This window comes from Tauraco erythrolophus, chromosome 2, assembly GCF_009769465.1.
Source record: "Tauraco erythrolophus isolate bTauEry1 chromosome 2, bTauEry1.pri, whole genome shotgun sequence".
Taxonomy (NCBI): domain Eukaryota; kingdom Metazoa; phylum Chordata; class Aves; order Musophagiformes; family Musophagidae; genus Tauraco; species Tauraco erythrolophus.
In genome coordinates, this window is record NC_141466.1 from 106,849,617 (window position 1) to 106,868,860 (window position 19,244).

General features: G+C 44.1%; 1 protein-coding gene across 1 annotated transcript in view; it reads right to left on the bottom strand.

Moving 5' to 3' along the window:
- Positions 1 to 10,464: 10,464 nt before the first annotated feature.
- KCNH1 (potassium voltage-gated channel subfamily H member 1) overlaps positions 10,465 to 19,244 on the bottom strand; it is a 195,221-nt gene continuing 186,441 nt past the window's right edge. Inside the window, exon 11 of the mRNA XM_086629140.1 lies at positions 10,465 to 11,313. Coding sequence (XP_086485266.1) covers positions 10,465 to 11,313 — 849 coding nt within the window. The remainder of the gene's footprint in view (positions 11,314 to 19,244) is intronic.

A 19,244-nucleotide genomic window follows, 5' to 3' on the forward strand; every position in this document is an offset into this window, starting at 1 on the left:
GCTACAGCCCATTATAACCCCCAGCCTAAGGGGCTTCCAGGGCAGACAGTCCCATTTGCTCTTGTGCCACTATTGTACTTTCATGCAGCTGCTCAGGCTCCCTCCCTGCTGTCTGCCCCCTTGGTGGGTTTGCAGCCTGCACTCTCGCCCTCTCTGGTTTTCTAGGCTTTCCTTAAAAGCTTTCCTAAGATGCAGCTGTTTCCTCCATAACCAGTTTTCCTGGACAATGGAAAGGCAGCAGATCCAACCCACCAGGACAGGTATCCAGGGCTGTGCTTTGGCTCCATTACGTGCTTCTTCCATTTACTGCAACAGCCTTAGACTCTTCTACCAACACCTGGTCTACCACTGAGGTCAGAGTAACCAGCCTGCAGCTTCTCAGCTCACCTGACTACAGTTACTGCTCACAAATGAGACAGGCCCACCCTCATTTTACAGAGCCATTGACAATTCTTGTTGCCAGAACTGTAATTTCATGCAGTAGTTCCTGCGTGGTTTCGGCATGCTTTCCTAAAGGATGCTTTTTTAAGTTTAGCTTCCAGCTGAGCTGTTTTAGTTTATATTTGTCTCCACACTTCCAATAGCCAGGTTCAACAGGGTTCCATGTGCAGTGTTATCATTGTAAAGGAAAAGCAAAACAAATACTCTATTTTGACTTGGGGCTACATACAGATTACCTTGGCTCTCTTTCCTATCCTCACACCACAGCTGAGACCGTTCAATAAATTCTCCTGTTATTGTTAGATCTTACAGTTAAGCAGAAGGTATTTTAGAAAACTGACCAAAAAAGATGCCGGAGAAGTTTGAAAGCAATCTGTATTTCCCTTCACTGTAAGCCGCTGCTTGCAAGAAGCCATTTCTTGTTGAGTTCTCTTGGTCTTATTGCCGAGCACACAGTAGCTCTAAGGTTTAGTGCTGCACTCGGTGTGCGACCACTGCTTAGCATTTCCTCCAGTGGTAACCCCTACCGCAGAGGCCGTAGTCCTACTTTTATAGGAAATTCACACATGTGATAGATACTCCAGCACAGTTTCTTTCTCCCCAAATCATGTATTTGAGCTAGGAGAACAGGGATGCAGAGGCAAATATCCCTACCAGAGCCTGTCCCCGCTCACATTTGCACATACAAATGCAGTGACATTTGCAGGGACTGCACGTCCCCAGGGCAGGCATTAGCAGTGAAGCCGTACCTTCGCCTCCTTCCTCATCCTCTTGAACAGAAACACGTTCAAGGAAAACTCGACAAGTCAAAAAAGCTAAATAAAAAGAACCCAACAAAAAGAAAAGAAACACAGTGTAGAACAACAAAAGTCACCTCAAAAGCAAACTCTTGGAGGTTGCTCATGCGCTCCTGCCTCCAGCAGTACCAGGTGGGCATTTTAGGGAGAAAGGTTGAGAGTCGATCACGACAGATGAACCTGCCAAAGTTAAGCTTGTTTTGAAACTACACCTCTGGCATGGGGCAGCTCCCATTTGAACTTGGCTGTGCTCACAAGGCCTTAAATTTAATTAGGAAGCGGGAACAGGAATGGAAAAGTAAAGTAAAAAAATCAAAAAGACAAGGCTTAAGCATGTGTATTTCGCAGATATGGCTGTGCACAAGCGTCTTCATGTCTGCTTCTGACAGGCCTAAATGTTAGGAGTTCAGTTACTCTAATGCCACCTTTGGATCTCTCGCAGATCTTTATTCATTCTGTCTTTCCAGAGCAGGACAGGTTATTCCCCCCAGCTTCCACTGAGGTTGTGGTGAATTACAATGAAAGGAGCAAAAATGTGATCTTCTAGGTGAAAAATATTTGCTGATATTCTTCATATGCTACATGCCTGTTGCAATGCAACCCCTCACACTGCTGCCAGTCAATAAATACCATAGCAACACCGCATCCTTCTGCAGTTGGATATGCAGCCTTACTAACCACCCTACCTCACTGGAGCAGAAAGCAGCTCATCAGCCAAGATCTCCTTGAGCCTCAGTGCCCACCATGGGTTGGCAGGTTGGAGCACAGCGGCCATCTCTCACCCAGCGAGGGGACAGAGAGCTGCCAGGCTCAGGGCTCCCCCCCCAAGTTTGGTGGGCTGTCCCGAGCGTCCTCCCACACCAGGCAGACACGTTGCTGGCACACACTGAGCAGAAACAGTTTTGATGTCCCTTTAGCAATGGGGAAGCAAATAAAAGACGTTGCTGTTGCACACAGGTGCAAGAGGGGGTAGATTCACTGCAATTCAGTCCCACGGGTTCCCACAGCAAAGGAGCTGGGTTATGCTGGTCATATTTACTCCAGTGAAAAAAAAGCACTGGAGCTGGAACACTTCCCACCACAACAGAGGTATTAAAATGTGTCACAGGTCAATTAAAATACCCCTATTACCAAAGACAAAATTCAAAACCCCATTAGCAGCACTCACCTCCCCACCAGCCAACACACTGCAGGCTGCCCCAGGAGTCCTTGCTGCTGCTCCTGCAGCTGAGCTCCCCAGGGCCACGGACCCAGCTGGAACAGCCCCCCACATCCCCAGGAGGGCTCCCCAGCAGCTGCCAGATGTGCAGCAGCACAGAGGCAAGGAAAGCTCTGGGGGTCCAGGCCCCCTGCCAGCCCTGTGCTACCAGCAAGGGGCTCTTCACAGCCCCAGGGAGGCTGTTCATCATCACACACTCTCCAACCACAAGCTCTCCCCTGACCTACTGACCTTCAGACACCTTGTAGGTGCTGCCCTTTGCACTCTGACTAACTCATAATAAACAGAAGCAGCAACACCTGCAGCTATTGCTGAGAGAATTCAGAAGCCACAGCACACTTCTAGAATACCCCATGGTCTAGAAGCCTGTCCCTGCTCTGAACATGTTCCCAGATGCAGTGAATGAGGAGTGGGGGCTGGCACAGGTGGGCTGGGGGCTGCTCGCTGCTGCCCAGGCTGCTGCTGCTCAGCTGAGCCCAGCACAGGGAACGTAAGTTTTGCAATTTGTCACACAAATCTGGGCAAAAAGTGCTGGAGTTAATAACCTTTGGTTTGAAATGCTGTAGGGCTGATGAGGGGATGGAAGGTGGGACAGGGAACATTGTGTGGGCTTGCATGACCAGGGAGGCTGCTAAGAACGCAGGAAAAGCCTGAGCAAAGAAAATAATGGAGAGTTCAGAAAATGAGAAGAGCATCTAGAGACCTCAAAAAAAAAAAAAAAAAAGGTACATGCTTTCAGTGTGGTAATTTTCCCTTTTCTAGTAAGTACAGGGAACCCTGTATATAACATTAGGCAAAAGAAAGCTGAATTTTCATCCTGGCCAGTGAAACAATCTCCAGTATGTGGAGATCCTGTCACACCACATACTACAGTGGATGCAGAAATGATGTTAAAAATAGCTCCTCATTGTGCTCCTTGGCTGTTCTCAGTACAGTTCAGCCTCAGCTCTGCAGTTTGAAAGCTTATGCTTTATTGCTGTTCTTTTGAGGATGAGATTCACAGTCCCGTGAAGCATCTTAAATACAGGTGCCAGCCACGTTCGCCAGACCTTCAAACGAAAGGATGGAGAATGAACCACGAAAACGGGTGCAGAGCTCATGGGGTCTAGGCTGACATCCTGAAGACTAAAACTCTGTATACACGTCCAGAGGAACGGCTGCTGTGCATGATCCTGTCATGTATGTCCATCCTGGCCTGAAAAGCTCTCCCTTTCCCATCACCTTTGGTTACCGATTTCTTTGCTGAGGTAGCCAACAAAATAACATTATCACTGTCTGTTGCAGCCGTGTCGCTGGCAGGTGACACAGTGCTAGGAGCTTCATTCCCATTGGTTTTTGTCTTCCTATAAGTCCATGGTAAGTTCACCTTCTTCTGCAGCAGGTGATGGACAGCAGAAGTCTGTTTGATCTGTAGTACTCTGGTTTCCAGAAGTTTTACGATAGTTCTCAGATACTGCAATAGCGAGCACCATCCAAAACACAGACCGACTACAGACACGTGTACCCTCAGGATACCAAACCATCATTTCAGACAGGTCACAGTCAGGCCTCTGCCGATCCCGTTCCTGTGCAGCGGGCACCTGGCCCAGATTGCCCAGGTGCCAGGATGGATATTCACTTTGCAGAACACCTGAGTTCAGTTCACAGTGACCCTGGAAGAGTAAATCCTGATTGTACTGATACGCAGCAGACAGAAATCTGAGGAAACAGCCTGAATTGTTTATGACCAAAATAGTAACATCAAACATCTCTGTTGATAACACTCGAGATACAAACCAACAGCAACAAAATGGCTCACCAGAAGTTCTAGAGAGTAACTTAAAATCCCCTTGTTGATCTTATAAGCACATACTCGACATACAGAAAAGCACACCAAAGCAACTGTATTGTATAAAATAGTTTATTACTATAATAAATAAAATTAAACTTTTTTTTTTACAAATATTATTTGTGCTTGTTTAAAAATGTTGAATAGGGATACCGTTAATGTAGGTGGCTGCATTTGTAACTGAAACATTCCCAGACAGTGTGTATACATACATACACACACTCACTGTCTATCTACTGGCAGCTGCTTTGCTGACCACAAAAATAGTATCTACTCGTTCTCTTTTTCTAGTCATGCTTCATTGAACAAAGTGACAAATGCAAAGAAAAAGAACCAAGAGTATTTGGTGGATTTCTGCAAGGATAAAAACAAGTGAAGTACATTGAAAAGCGCCAAAGCAACTGCATTAACTGCGTATCGATAAAGTGTCCATGCAGTGGTCGCTAAATATTGAAACGCAGACAGGTCTCCAACAGATGTACAAATACTGATTGTATGCAGGTACGATAATATAACACATTCATTAGAAAACTTGGTATTTCTTTATATAGCAGTTCATCCTGATACAAGATTACTGAACTTCGTTCATCTACAGCTAAAATGATTCTTTTTCTGTGTTAGTGGTCACGGATTCAGTGGGAAGAAGAAAAAAAAAACCCATGAGCCTTTCAGAACAGTTAGTGAAAACCCCCAACTGTTTTGTTAACATTAGGCATTTAGATCCAGTTACAGAGATGGTCTGGGATTACACATCAACTATGTTTACACGACACTCAACAATCAGCTTGAAACAAATTACAGTCGCAGTTAAATTCACATTAGCTTTGTCGAACCGTAAAAATAATCTTTGAAACAAACACTTTCGCGATATGACGGGTTGGCTCCCTGATATACAAAAGTGTTCAGACAATAGCTATGTCTCTTTGTTTTGTGAGGGGAGAGGGCTGTTGGAGCAATTAATTATCCTAATAAGAAGGCAATAAGTGGAGAAAGAAATGTGATTACCAGCAAGTGATTTCCATTAGATTTAGAAAGCTAATCAAAGTGCTTCATCTTTAGGCAACACTGTAAATACTACAGAACATTGAGAAGGAAGGAGAATGGAATCACAGTTTGAATCGTATCACTTATGAAAGGGACTTAAGGCTAAATGTTGGATATACCTTATTGCAAAAAGCTCTATTTTATTTAATTGAATCAATACTTGCCACAACAGTGTGGTCAAAACTACGTCAGATCAGAGGATACAGTAACCCACTGTGCCTCACCTCAAATTTCTGGAGCTTCCCCTGCACAAGCTCTCTCTAAAAGGTTTGTCTCAATGAATCAGAAGTGCAGCTGAAACACAGACTTTGTTATTGCCAATACACCCACAGGAGACAATGTGGAAATGAAGAATTCAGTAGAAAGTGCTTTTCACCACCCAACACCAGGACAAGAAAGCAGAGGTGCAGCGACCGTGTGTTAGGCTGCCCATGAGGAGAAGGATAGGCTGAGCACCTTTGAGACAGCCCCTGGTACCAGGAAAAATAAATCCATTTATTCCACCGTCCATCTTGCTGGAGAAGCCACGAGAAGCGCTACCAGGGCAGCTTAGGGTCAGAGATACAGTGAGCAACAAATAGTGGCTTATGAGCCTTATTCCCACCGACTGTGATGCAGCATTTTTCCAGTTTCGCATGTATTTCTGCTTCCTGACCATCACAACGCTTGTCAGATCTTCTCTCGGTCTCAATATTTGCCAGACTAACAGTATAAAATTGAGGCCAACTACAGAAAACAAAAGTCATGGCCTTAAAAGTTCAACAGTTAACAAACAAGATACTAACTAGGACATTGGGTGGATGCCTACTGGGAAGATTTAAGCTCCCTTCTTGAACTGGAATCATTAAATGAGAGATGTGCTTTTACTTAACAGAAACGCAATCCACAGACTTATCTATACATAGATATTATACATATGTGTGTATGTACACGCATCTGCACAGTGTAATCATACACATCACTGTTTATATAGTAAAGACAAATCATGTACTAAATTCTTTCACAGACTGGCTAAGAGTGATTGAAAATATATCACCAGATATTCACAGTAAATATCTTGTTCGGTTCATTAAAGTGAAGTACTGTAGAAGCAGAACATCACCTTCGAAGCTGTTAAACAGGGTGTTCGCTGGGACTCAGGGCAGCACTGTGAAAGAGATTTAAAGCAAGAATGGTGTTTTTAGAAGTATACATGTAATACCAGACAGAAGTCAATGTATTTGAACAGGGTAGGGGTGAGGGTGAGGTTTTTGCTTTTTTAATCCTGTGCTGCGTATCAGTATTCTTTCTGAGTTCCCATCTTACCAAACCACAACCCAGGCTCTTTCTCTGAACTACCTGCTTTTGACTGAAATCTCAGTCCGTCGTATAGTGAAAACGGAACAATCTCTTCTTGATTAACGCAGGTTATTTAGCAGGTTGTTAAATGGCAGAAGCACTATGCCAGAACACAGTCAAAACTGAGGCTTTTTGGTTTTTTTTTTTTTCTTATAGTACGTACAAGCATTTGCTTGCTAAGGGGCACAGTCTCATGTTCAGAGATCATTCATTTCTAAGCTGAAAAATAATTTAAGTGAAAAAGTTTAGCCAACATGTAGAGGGAAACAAAAGAAAAAAGGAAAAGCTGACAAGCAACATGAAAGAACAATTATGGTGGATACGCACGGCAGCCAGCCGTAGGCATCCGAGTGTAAGGCTCAATGGAGAAAGACAAGATTTGTGACACGGGTGCTTTCACTCACGTTTTAAAGGAGAAGGGCTGCATCTGCGGAGCCTGGGCACCACAGCACAGGTCCAAATTAGTCCCAGGTTCAAAGGAGGGACTAGTCCCATAGAGGGCAAGGTGTTGCTCCTTTTAACCCTTTGGTAGCCCAGGGAATCTAAAGACCAAAGTTCATCCTAGATAGTTTGGGGTTTTTTTAATTATCTTACAACATATATGGGTTGAGGGACGATGCAGTCTCCTACAACTAGTTTTAGTGCCTGCCAGTTCATAAAATCATATTCATAAATTATCAGTTTCATAAAATGGGTCTAATCTCAGTGACACCTGTGCAAATGATATTGACCGCTGTCAGTGCTGAGCTGGTGCAGACACCCTGAAGGTGACGTTGTGAGGAGTAGAGTTTCTCTGGACTTTCATGAGCATAACGAAATCAGATTTGGCCATAATCTTCAAAGACATTAAATTTTAAGCATAATTCAGGAGTATATTACAATTTGAAGGCTTTACAAATGAGTTATGAATGGCCATTGTAAGAGTCTCATAAAAGCCTTAAAAAAGGACTCTGTGCTGCACCCACCCGCTGTCAAACAGGGTGTGCAGGAGTACAGCGTCGTACTGGACTGCAGGCTGCACTAGGAGCACCCCCAGCAAATGGGGACCGAGATTCCCTTGCTCACAGATGTGGCCAATTCTGGGGCTTCCAGGGCTGACCCTGCCGTGACTCCAGACCTGGGCAATTGGCAACGCCGGAATAACCTTTAACATATCCCTGAGGGCACATAGAAACACCGCTGAGAAACAACTCAGTGTCAGCAACAAAGGGCCGGGTAACCTGCAACTGGACGCTTCATTCTACGTCTGCACTGCAGTGCTGGAGATACTAGGCACATTTTTGGAGGTTATAAACATTTCCTCCCTCATCCACCTGGCATAAGATAATTTCCATGTTTATCCAACTGCAGGTAGATGGGTGGCACTTTCACAAAGTGCTTGCTAAGTTCAGCAAGACTTTCAAAAATAATATAACGCTGATGATGAGCAATTTGCCTGGATTAGGAAACTGCGTCCAAGCCAGCCTCCGCAACCTTGCTGGAACTTCTGGGCATTAATTATAAATCCTTGTATATTAGTACATGTATGATTCACTTCGACAGAATTTCACTATCGAAGGAATTTACTGACTGAGGAGACTAGCAAGATCATTTCATCGTTTCTAACTGAAACCATTGATGTATGGATCTCTTATGGCAATCGTGCCATAGCTATTACAGGTAACTGTTGCCACTTACAGTGATTAATGCACCAAACCCACAGCGTGACTTTGGTCAAAGAGAGCCTTCCCCAGTACGGCATGTCTGCAGTGCGCCACTGTGAAAGACACCAGTTACCCCTGGAAAAACCTAAACGTGGAACCAGAAAGAAATTAAGGAAATGGCACCTCTGTTTCAGGGCAAGTCACCTCCCTACTGCCTTTGCCTAAGTGACGGGAAAAAGCAACCAACAGATTTAATCCCGACAGCTCTTTCTCGGGCATATTTCAGTCCTTGGGTAGGAATTCACAATCTGTGGGCACTTCCACATAGAACCAAGGCGTAAGACCCTTGGAAGGCAATCCTAATCCAGCTGCCTCTGGACCTGGAAACTGTGGTGCTGTGTTTGGAATAATCACCATCTGTGAGAGCAGGGCAGTTACTGCAGGAACAAATATACTGACTTCAAGACCTGAGCTAGTAGCTTTGCACAGCGCGGCCTCACCACTGTGCCAGTTCATCAGTGGACCTCACGCTTTCCCAGGGACGTCTGACACAGTTCTGCATTGCACCATGCAAGCATCAGGCCACCAGAAATCCTTTCAAATCAGTCGTTTTCCTTGCCTCTTCCTTACTTAACATGAACAAAAATCTTCCCCCCAAAATAATGTGGTTTTTATAAATTACTTAGTACCATGGAAAAAGAATGAGACTTAGCTACTCCTACATGGTGTTAAGACCTATTGCCATTAAACAATAAGCTCTAACCTACAGTTGAACAGTGAATGTACCGGATCGGTGGGGAGAATATACTGTGAATATACACCTATATCTCCAGGTGAAAACCCAAGCCATGATACCAGCTATGCTACCCCACCTAATGAATAATGAACAGTAGTTTTGGTAAAGTGCTTCAATCTTCCTCCAAAAAACGTTACGAAAATAAAAGTTTTGGAAACATCTCCTTCCTTAAGAAGCAGATCTTTTTGTTTCCTTGCTACAATAGCACTTGCATACAGTAAGCACTGTATTTCTACCTCTACTATCCATTTGCTTCCTAGCTGGATTAGATCAGGAACAATACATCTGGATGTAGAGAAAAATGCCACAATCTGAAATACTTAAAAGTTTTGTGAAAGCCTTTGGCTACAGTGAACATTATCAAAACAGAAACTTCTGAATAATAATTTAACAAGAATTAAAAGAGCAGATTCATAGCAAAACCAGGACATAAATGCCACAGTATATTTTCATGGGGAAGCAAATCTGCAGGACCTGATGTTCACAATACGTTGTGCCGTGGGCTGTGCTCGGGTACACTTCACACCCCACTCTCTGTCCTCCAGTGGCTGGAGTAAAAAGCGAAGGTAAAAACATCCAAGGACGTCTGAGACAGACATCAACTTTTTGAAAACCAGCATCCGTGACTCAGTGAATGAGAATGTGGAAGACCCCATTTATTAACAGACCTGAAATACTGTGGCTGCTGGTGAGGATGTTAAATGTAATTGCTTTAGCAATATGTCAGTTTGCAATTAAAAAGTACAATTTTTTTCATCTTTTCAGCCCTTCCTTGACTGCCCAAAAATAACTTCAGTACCGAGTAGCACACATTCTATTGAAATGAAATACACGTCTCCTACTCCTCTTTGCATTATTACGGATATATGAAAATATACTGTGACATTTAACATGCTGTACAGGTGACTGAGACGGTGACAGCAGCAGCAAAAAAAAGCCCCACCATACACGCTGAAAACATAGGCACGCCAGCAAGCGCTTATTCATACAGGCAAAACCCAAGCTAACGACGTAAGGCATGCTCCAAAAACCTCAGAGGTCACCTGGGGTGGCTCACGGGGACGGCTGCTGCTGTCGGAATTCTTATTCCAACATTCCAAGGGGGACAGGGGGAGCAGGGGGGGAATGGGCACCAACGGAGAAAAGAAAAACTTTAGAAACTGTACCCTTGCTGTCAAAAAGGCTTCAGAGTCAGCTGCCATCTTGACATGAGGTTGCAATTCCTGTTACCGTACCTTTTTAGACACAGGGAACATGCTTAGTGAACTGGTCCCTCACTCATTTTCAAGAAAGACTGAATTTAAAATGTTAGGGGGGCTGTTTGTTGGTTGGTTGGTTTGTTTTTAAAAAGAAACACCTCAGCTAGCTCCAAACATGTCTTTTTCTGATTCTGGAGACTGTGGCCTTGACATCTCAAACAACTCCTGTGGTGACTGGGAGCTTCTTCTTGAGGTCAATATCCTAAGTATCTCAGCGAGCTGTTTTTCTATATTGGTCATTTTTGTGTTTAAAGCCTTGATGTCCTCTTTCAACTCGTGTTTCACTTCTAGCATGGTGGCCTGAAGAGTCTGTTCCGGGATGGGATAAAAGGAATGCTTGACCTCGGTGAGGACGGGGCTGCGGTCCTGCGGGCTTCTTGTCTCCCCGACGTTATCCAAGCGCAAGTCACTTTTTGTAATGCCACTGTCGCAAGAGTCTGTCTTCTTCAAGGTAGCTTCTCCTGAAGCTTTAGTTCTCTCCGGTAAAGTCTCCATAGACTCTGCTTTAGAGACCTTGTTCCAGTCTTCACCTTTCCCACAGGCGTCTTTGAATTTGGCCCAGCCTTTTCGCCGGGGGTACTCCCCTGATGCTTTACATCCCGTGTAGTCCGCTGTCGGAGCCTGCAGTTTTGCCTGGTCAGAGGCCCCAGAGGTTGAAGCGGACTGGTAGGGCACAGGGGTGGCCGGGCTCTCCCGTACAGTCACAACGCTGGCTTTGACCACCGAGCGGGTGGAGGAGTGCTCGCCTAAAACATTGCCCTTCTCCACGTCCAGGTCGTCTGGATCTCTGCCCCTCTCTGCTGCCAGCCGCGCTTCCTTCTGCTGCCTGAACCTCTGGAACAGCCGGCGGACCGGGTGGTCTGGGGGTAAGATCAGAGGCGCTTCGTTCTTCCTCTTCATTCTCTCCTCTTCTTCACGTTTGACGTCGCTGATTTTCCGGAACACAATCTACAAGGGGAAAGAGATTTCACTCTGTGATGAACCGCACATTTGTTAAGGGGGAAAAGCTGCAGAGAAAGAATTATTTGAAAGAATTTACTTTAACTGACAAACGCACAACCTCTGTGCATTTATAGCAACATTTTCAAGTGTCTTATCTTGTGTGGAACACGGGTTATTTCATTATTTAAGAGCACACACCATCTGTCTTATAACACCAGAAAGGAAAAAAAAAAGAAGAAAAAGATTTCTCCAGTTCTGAGAGGTCAGTAAGGCAGCACCATTGTAAATATAATGATCTCAGGAAGTTACTCGTTCTATTTTGTGTTAAAAGTGACTCCTTATATTTGTTTTCCTGACTCTATGGTTTAGCACCAAGTTTCTAGAATTACAAAGAGCCGTTCTCATGTCTTACATCAGTCTCATCCCAGAGCTCACTCACTACACACCATGCACAAGATCTGATATTATTTTAGTGGAGCTTGGCCACTAATGGGGTCAGTACAGCAGAGAATACCCTGGACTCTCCAACAGCAGTTTGCAAAGTGCTTCTTGCCCTCCATTCCTCCCCACCTCTTCTAGAAGGAACCTGCAGTTTAGGGATGAGGCAAAGCTCAAGTCAGTCCCACAGTCAGGGGTACAAGGACAGTGGGGAATAGGCTCTGCAAGACATGGGGAAGCTGTTCATGGCTTCATTGATACAGAAACTTGAAGAGCTTGATTTATTTATTTCCATGGAAAAGGAGACAGTTTTGCGCAAAGAAACATTACTTTTCCGTCCATCCTCCTAATTATATCTTCCTGAGCCTGTAGGCTAAGTGATCCAAGGGTCTCACAGTACTGATGACAGCCTTGCAGTGTCCCCCCTCCCCAGCTCCAAAGCACAGCAAGGCAATGTTTCTTCCCTGGACTTGATGGCAACACATTGTCTTCAAAAACTCCATATGTTTTACATTGATATTGGCATTTTCCAAGAAAAAAAAACCCAGTGTGGTATTAAAGGAGAACCAGTAAATAGTCTGGTTTGAACATGAGAGGTCCTCTAGGCTGAGGTTTTCAGTCCAGAGTGTGAAAGATGTAGCCCCCAGCTTCTACTGAACACTGATACCTAATCTTTTTAGCTGCTTCTGGGAAAATCCACTCAAAGTCTTTACACTCCAATGCAGAAATAACTTTCAGATTGAAATCATTATTAGGAAATGTGTAAATAAACCCATCCCTCTGTTGCAGACAGATTTAAATTAAACTAAACGTAGGAAGCGCCGCTTCACTGGCACACACAAAATGCATGCTTCTCCTGACTCCAGTGCTTCTTGACAGTTTTGTCATTGTGAAGCAGAGAAAAAACATCTTAACACCGCGTCTTTAGAAGGAAGAAGTTGTCAGACTTGGCAGCGTTTCCCAAATACAAAAGAATAAAATTAGCAGGAAGGATATTTTATTTCCAAGCTGCAATTAGGAAACTAAATGAGAGCTAAGAATAAGAAAACAGGGTATTTTTGACAGTTTTTATTTTTTCCCCAGGAAACTCAGCCTGCAGTGAGCTCAGCAGAAAGCCGGCAAAGCAGCGTAATCCTTAGAAGTGAAAGAATAGACCTTACTCACAGGGAAGGGAGGATCAATACCACGCTCCAGGCTAATGGCTTCCCACATACTGGCAGTCTCCTGCTTTAATTGAAGGAAGAACGCCAGCCCAGTGTTCGGGTTGGAGCCCAGCGGTGCTGGGCAGCGTCTCAGGGTGTCACTCCAGCAGCAGGCTGGGGCTGGCTCTGGTGGCACAAAGCCCCAGCAAGCCAAGACAACTATAAACCAGGTCAATTCGTCCCTGCAAAATTCTGTGTCCCCAAGCCCCCTCCTCTCCTGGAGCTTGCGTGTTTGGTGCTGGTGTGGATGTCCATGTCCTGGCCGGCGCTGTGCCAGATGGTCATGCAGTTAATGGGGCTCATGTCACTTTGTACCCTCAACCTGACCGATGTATCTGGACTGTGTGTTTTCCTTAAATGCTCAGAAGGGGCGTATGACTGGGTGGTGCCATGGTCACCCTCACAGGGGTCAGCAGGAAAGGCACTGGGTGCTTGAAAGAGCTAGAGGCCAGGCTGAGTCGTACAGTCCTTGTCTAGTCCAACGCCCACTCCACGCAGCCCGCTTGGCACCTTGTCTGGTAGGCACTGGAGCCCCTCTCACTATTTATCTCACTATTTAATGACTGGCTTTTGTAACATAAATGGGTAAGTTATTTGCCAAGAAGCTGCCTCTGCTAAGGCACCATACTGGCGAGAGGGCGATGGAACAAGTCTCAAGCAGTAACTCATTAACAGCCCAGCCCAGCCCATACTTGTACCAGCCATTGCACTTCATGCATGATCTCCGTGCTGGAGTACCAGAGAAGCAAATTTACCAAGGGACACAAAAAGGTGAACACCGAGAGACAAATTGCTGGTAGTGCTCATCTCCCCACAGCCCCCGCGGCTCTCCGTGGGGCTGTCCAGGTGAGCCCTGTGGATGCTAAGCACATTCGGCTGTGGAGGAGCTGCCGTCAGCTTTCTCTCTGTGTGGTGGTCAGCCTCAGGGCCCTGAACATATCTTCACTCCTTTGCCTTCTGAGAGATCAGACTGCAACAGAGACAGGAACATACGTGGAGGGAGCAATTACATAAATACTGCTTTTGCCGTGGGTAATTGCTACCATGCTAATGAGATCCCTAATTTCCATTTTCCACATGAGGCTTTGCACCAGCTACAAGGCAAGTACGCCGCAGCAGCGATCACCTGCGTGAAAGCAGAGATGCAGTCCTCAGGTCTCCCGTCCTGCTCGACATCTTTTCTACGTACACATCTACAAGACAAGCGGCACTCACGCGGTGCAAATCAAACCTATGCGCGTTTGCCAGGGGATGCAGCCTCCAACTCTTGGGTTGGATTTTTCTAACTGACTCCTAAGACAGCAGATAAATACTTGTCAGAGAGCAACTTGTCTCTGAGAAACCCAGGCAAAGCTGTCACTGATCTCCTTTTTTGCAAGCTCCTCACTGCTGTATTTTCTCAAGACAGCTCCATATTTATGTATTAAGCGAAAGTGTTATAGCTATGCAAAGCTCAGCAGTAACTGAATAGACTTTACATAACTGCATTTTGAATTTTTTTTGTTGCTGTCTTTTTCAGATTAAATGCAAGTCCTTACAAATAAAAATAGAAGTAACTGTTTTAAACGGACTGTTTTCTTACAATTGTTGAGGAAAAAGCAATTTTTAAGTGGTAGAACAGCTTCAGCAGCATTCGAGTTATTAGAAAATGGGGTTGTTATGCTGATGTATGTACACCTGCTCCCACAAGCATTAACAGTACAAAGGAGAAGAAAATAGGTTTCATTTGTTACAAGGAAGAGAAGTCTGGACCTACACAGCAATTTTCATGTGGAATTTGCTAAGGCTACAAATATGGATCTCAATCAAAGTTAAAACCCAAAATACTATGGCAAAGATCGTAAGAGACTTTTTAGAGCAGCTCCTCTTTACGTCTCTCTCCAAGCATTCATTTTTGTCTGGGAAGGGATAGTGCTTTGTACCCTAAAAATCTCCTAGCCCAGGTATTCCACGCCACGCAAAACCCAGGGACCTTTACTTTACAAGCTGCATAGTTCTCCATAACACCGCCCTCTTCAAGACCTAAGCACGCAGAAAAAAATCTAGTTAGAGCGTTTTAGCAGTATGTGAGGATCAAAATACAGATGAAAAACCTGAACTGAGATGAAATAACAAGAATTTCGAACACCAGGTCTAAAAGTGCATGCTTCACATAGCCATTCTCAAGTCTCGTTTCATAATTCCATTTTTATTAAGAAGGTGCTGAATCTTGTAGCTTCATGGGAAAGCCACCCAAGCTGCCAGAATTGTGAGTATTCTGAGAGTATTGGCCTACATTTGCCAAAAATGTGAAAAATAGCTCTGTTAGGCACAGATTACTGCAATTGTATAAACATTTGACTAGGGCACGCAGTTACAATGACTCAGTACCAATTTTATTGTTAGACAATGGACTCAGACAAGTGGAGAAATGCACTGACATGTCCTGGTGCACCCCTGCACCCCTATGTCCCACTGACCTGTGACAGCGCACACCCTGTGGCCACATTCCTGCCTGTACATGAGCAGTGTCCAAGGAAAAAAAATGAGTTACACCCAGCACATTTCCCTTTCCTTGGTATTAGCTAGTTGTGACAGTCCCACAGTGTCTAGTAAGTTTTGGGGAAAGACTCCGCCTCTTTTTAATCTCCAAAGAGTTCTCAAGCTGTATTTGTAGAGTCAATGCCTTTAGAAATTAAGGTCACGATTTCTCCCCAAAGTATTAAAAAATTAGGTGGACATAAATGACTACTCGAAATATCTATTTGGTTGTCAAAAGTGGAGTGCCCAGCAACTGTGACTTGGATTTTCCTGTACTCAGCACTGAAACCCAAGCATCTTTTAAATAACGCAACATGGATGTTTTTCATGAAGATGACTTCCACAATTTCCTTATGATCAGACCAGAAGAACTGACTGCAATGTGACTTCCAGAGTAAGGCAGGCCATAGGGTTGCTCTGAAGGAGCATTCCCTGAAGGGAATCTTGTTACGACTACATTGCATCTTTTAGAAAAGCATCCAGTTTGATGGCAATAAAGAATCCATCATCACTTCTTGATAAAGAATTCCTGCAATTTCTGCTTCAAGACTGAGTTTGTCTTACATCAGTGACATTTCTTTTCCTTGCTCCCTCAGACACTTCAAAATTCACTTTTAGAAACTGATTCTAGAGTCTTATATTTTAAAATCTCTGTAGAAGTATTACAGCTAGTCAGTTACTACTGTGAAGGATTTAGACAATAATGTTTTACTGATATTAAACAGGCAAAGTTCCAACCTTTGGAATTTTCAACTCTAAGCTTTCCAATTTTAACTCTTTGTAGATGTTTCAATTATTTCCTACATTCCGGCATCTTTAACTCTTTAATGACAGCATTCCGTGCTTAAATTCTCACTCTTGCCCAGAGCTAGAATACGTAGTTGATTTAGTTAAATACAAGGTTCCTTTTAAAAAGTCAAGTAAAACAACTAATCCTTCAATAAGTCTTCCAGCTGTTTCCCTCTGCTGGCTCACTGCTACCCACAGCTCTTCCCATCTCAGTACTTGCTGATGTTTCTCTAGAACTACCTAGCGCAGCTCCAAGTTGTTTTTCCTGAGCAGTAATAAGAGGGGAACAGGCACAGGAGCACTCTCTTTGTTTCATGAAGACGTTTCAGCGACCCTCGGCTAAGTTGCTGTTAAAACTGAAGACTGCCTTGCAACAAGATAAAAGGCTGACGTGCTCAACAGCAGCGCTATCTCATCTGACTGGATGCAAATATAGATGGAGTAATTTAAGCTTCCTTCACACAAAGACGGGGGCAAGTGCGTGAAGAATATGACAGGAGTGTATAAAATCAGACAAGGCATGAATAGGGGTAGGCAGGGATTGATTATACAGTGTCTTACCCAATACGAAAACTACAGCATCAAATGACAGCCCAAGGAGTCATGTAAAAACCAAAGTTCATAGTTCTTCACCTGAATGTATTAGACATGTTGAAGATGTGACTAAAGGATGCTCTGAATGCAAAAAGTCTGCATAGATTCAATAGACCACGCAAATAGTTGGTAGAGAAAGTCATTGAGGGCTACCAAACAGGCAAACCTGGTATCCTGCTCCATAAATCTCCTGAGGTAAAATTAGTTGGAAGCTGCAAAAGTATTTGTAGGAACTGCCACATAGGAGAGTTTTGTTCTTATTGCTTCCTTAGGCATCCCTGGACAACCCTAAATAATTACACTGGCCAAATCTGGAACTGCTGCCTCACTCACTACACAGGAAACATTCCCAATGAAAGTGACAGAAGTGCCAGAGGGAAAAACAGCGGAAGAAAAGTATAATAAAGGCTCAAAGATCTGAGCCTTGTACATCTGAGCAGGCTGTTCACCTGTTTCAGACAAAGGTTCACCCTCGTTGCACCCTTCAGTTGCATATAGTGAGAGACAGGACCAACAGCCATTAGTGTGTGCTACCCACGTAGATTTGACATTGCTTTGGAACTTGCCCAGGTTCAAACGAAACGACTGAAAACGGCATGTTGTTTTGGTACAACGGGGGAAAACGCTTGGTGCACGTGGGGAATTAAGAAGTCCACTGTCTTTAGTCACTCTCACAATAAGTGGCCCACTGAGAGGTTTCACGAACTGTTGGTAGCCCACAAACCACACTACAACGTTGGTGCCTGCCCAGCCATAGCAAGTCATGTTCTGTAGCACTCTGCACACTCCCAGGAAGGCAACCAACAGAAGGGCGAGACAGAAGTAACACATTAGCAACCATATTCTGGTCTTCTTGTTCTTCCGGTCTTCTGATTGTAAATGCAACCACTGTGCCAACACTGCATGAGACAGTCTTAAAGATCAGGGGATGCTTCATTTAAAACGCATTATGAATATATTAAAAGCCTTATCCTGTCAAATCCTATAAAAGACCTGCCTGCATCTGTAGTGGAAAGGATCTTTTGGTCCTATGCAAACACGTGCAAATTTCAACTTTGATTTGTAAGAATTCATCCAAGACCCACAGAAATAGATAGAAATACAGATTTCATCATTTTTGAAACAGACTGTCATCATAGAGTTACAATTATGAGGCTCCTAGCCACAAAGCTATCGCTATTATTAGCTCCACAAGATTCCCTTCTTGCCATATCTATAGCATGCACAAATTCTGCAAGATTTGGCAGGTCTTCCTCAGCGTTAACAGCAAGTAGCATGGCAGCATTTTTCTCTGGTACTTAATAATTCTCTTTCATGGATACAGAAACATTCACAAAGCCTAGAAGCACCAGATATCACAACTAAAAGCTTAAAATTACTTCATATGGTGTTCACAGAAAATGGACTTAAGCGTGAGGAAAACAATCACAAAAAGGCGTTTAATAGTACTCAGTCCATCTAGCATCTGCCAAGAACTGATGAAAATATCTTCAGGCTGATGTTAGTCCGATGAAAATTGGATCCAATCTTTTTTTTTTTTTTTTAAAGAAGCAAGCCAGAGGAGGGAAAAAAAAAAAGGAAAGAGACAAAAGGCTTGACAACAAAAATGCTTTTGACATTGATGTTAAAGAAACCAAAGCTGCATGCGATCGACATAGTCTATGAAGGTGAAGAACCCCTATAGCACTGTATTAGCAGATGTCAGGGAAAATGGTGGAGAAATGAGACTATGGCTATTGCAATTACATAGGATGGCTTGTCAGAAAGGGGGGAATTACTGGTCCTACTTTCTCACAAAACATAGGATCAACAGTGCAGGCCCGTGAAACCTCCCACCGAAATCTACAATGGGTTTCACTTCCATTATCTATTACCATAGACAATTCCCGGGTTAAATGCTCGTCTCAGTTGCACCTCTGGGATGTAGAGGTGTGGATATGTGAGAAGGTACATAAGCACACAGGTCACATTTATGACAGCTGAGGGCACAGATCCCATTATGCAGTTCAAGTTTCAAGGCACAATCCTTGAAAGTCCACACAGCAGTTAAAAGGCTGATGGAAATTACCCTGTTTGTAGTCCCATGTTGGAAGGCTTTGACCCTGGGTTTCAGCAGCTAATTTGTGCATGGGACTTAGGGCCACATGAAAAAGTGCAAGTCTGCAATAACGCTGCAGATGTCAGTAGTTCTCTCTAGATTTAATGGCTACCACAGCAAAATTTGGTTTCTGCTTCTGAAGAGAAACAGATCTCTCTCCAGTTAAGGTCACATCCATCCAGGGCCCTCCCAAACATGTCTAGTTTTGAGTAATAATCTGAAAACTCAAAGCAGCCTAAGGTTTGGAAAGTCCTGGCAGTGGGGCTGTAAAAGAGTGCTGATGTCAGGAGTGCTGG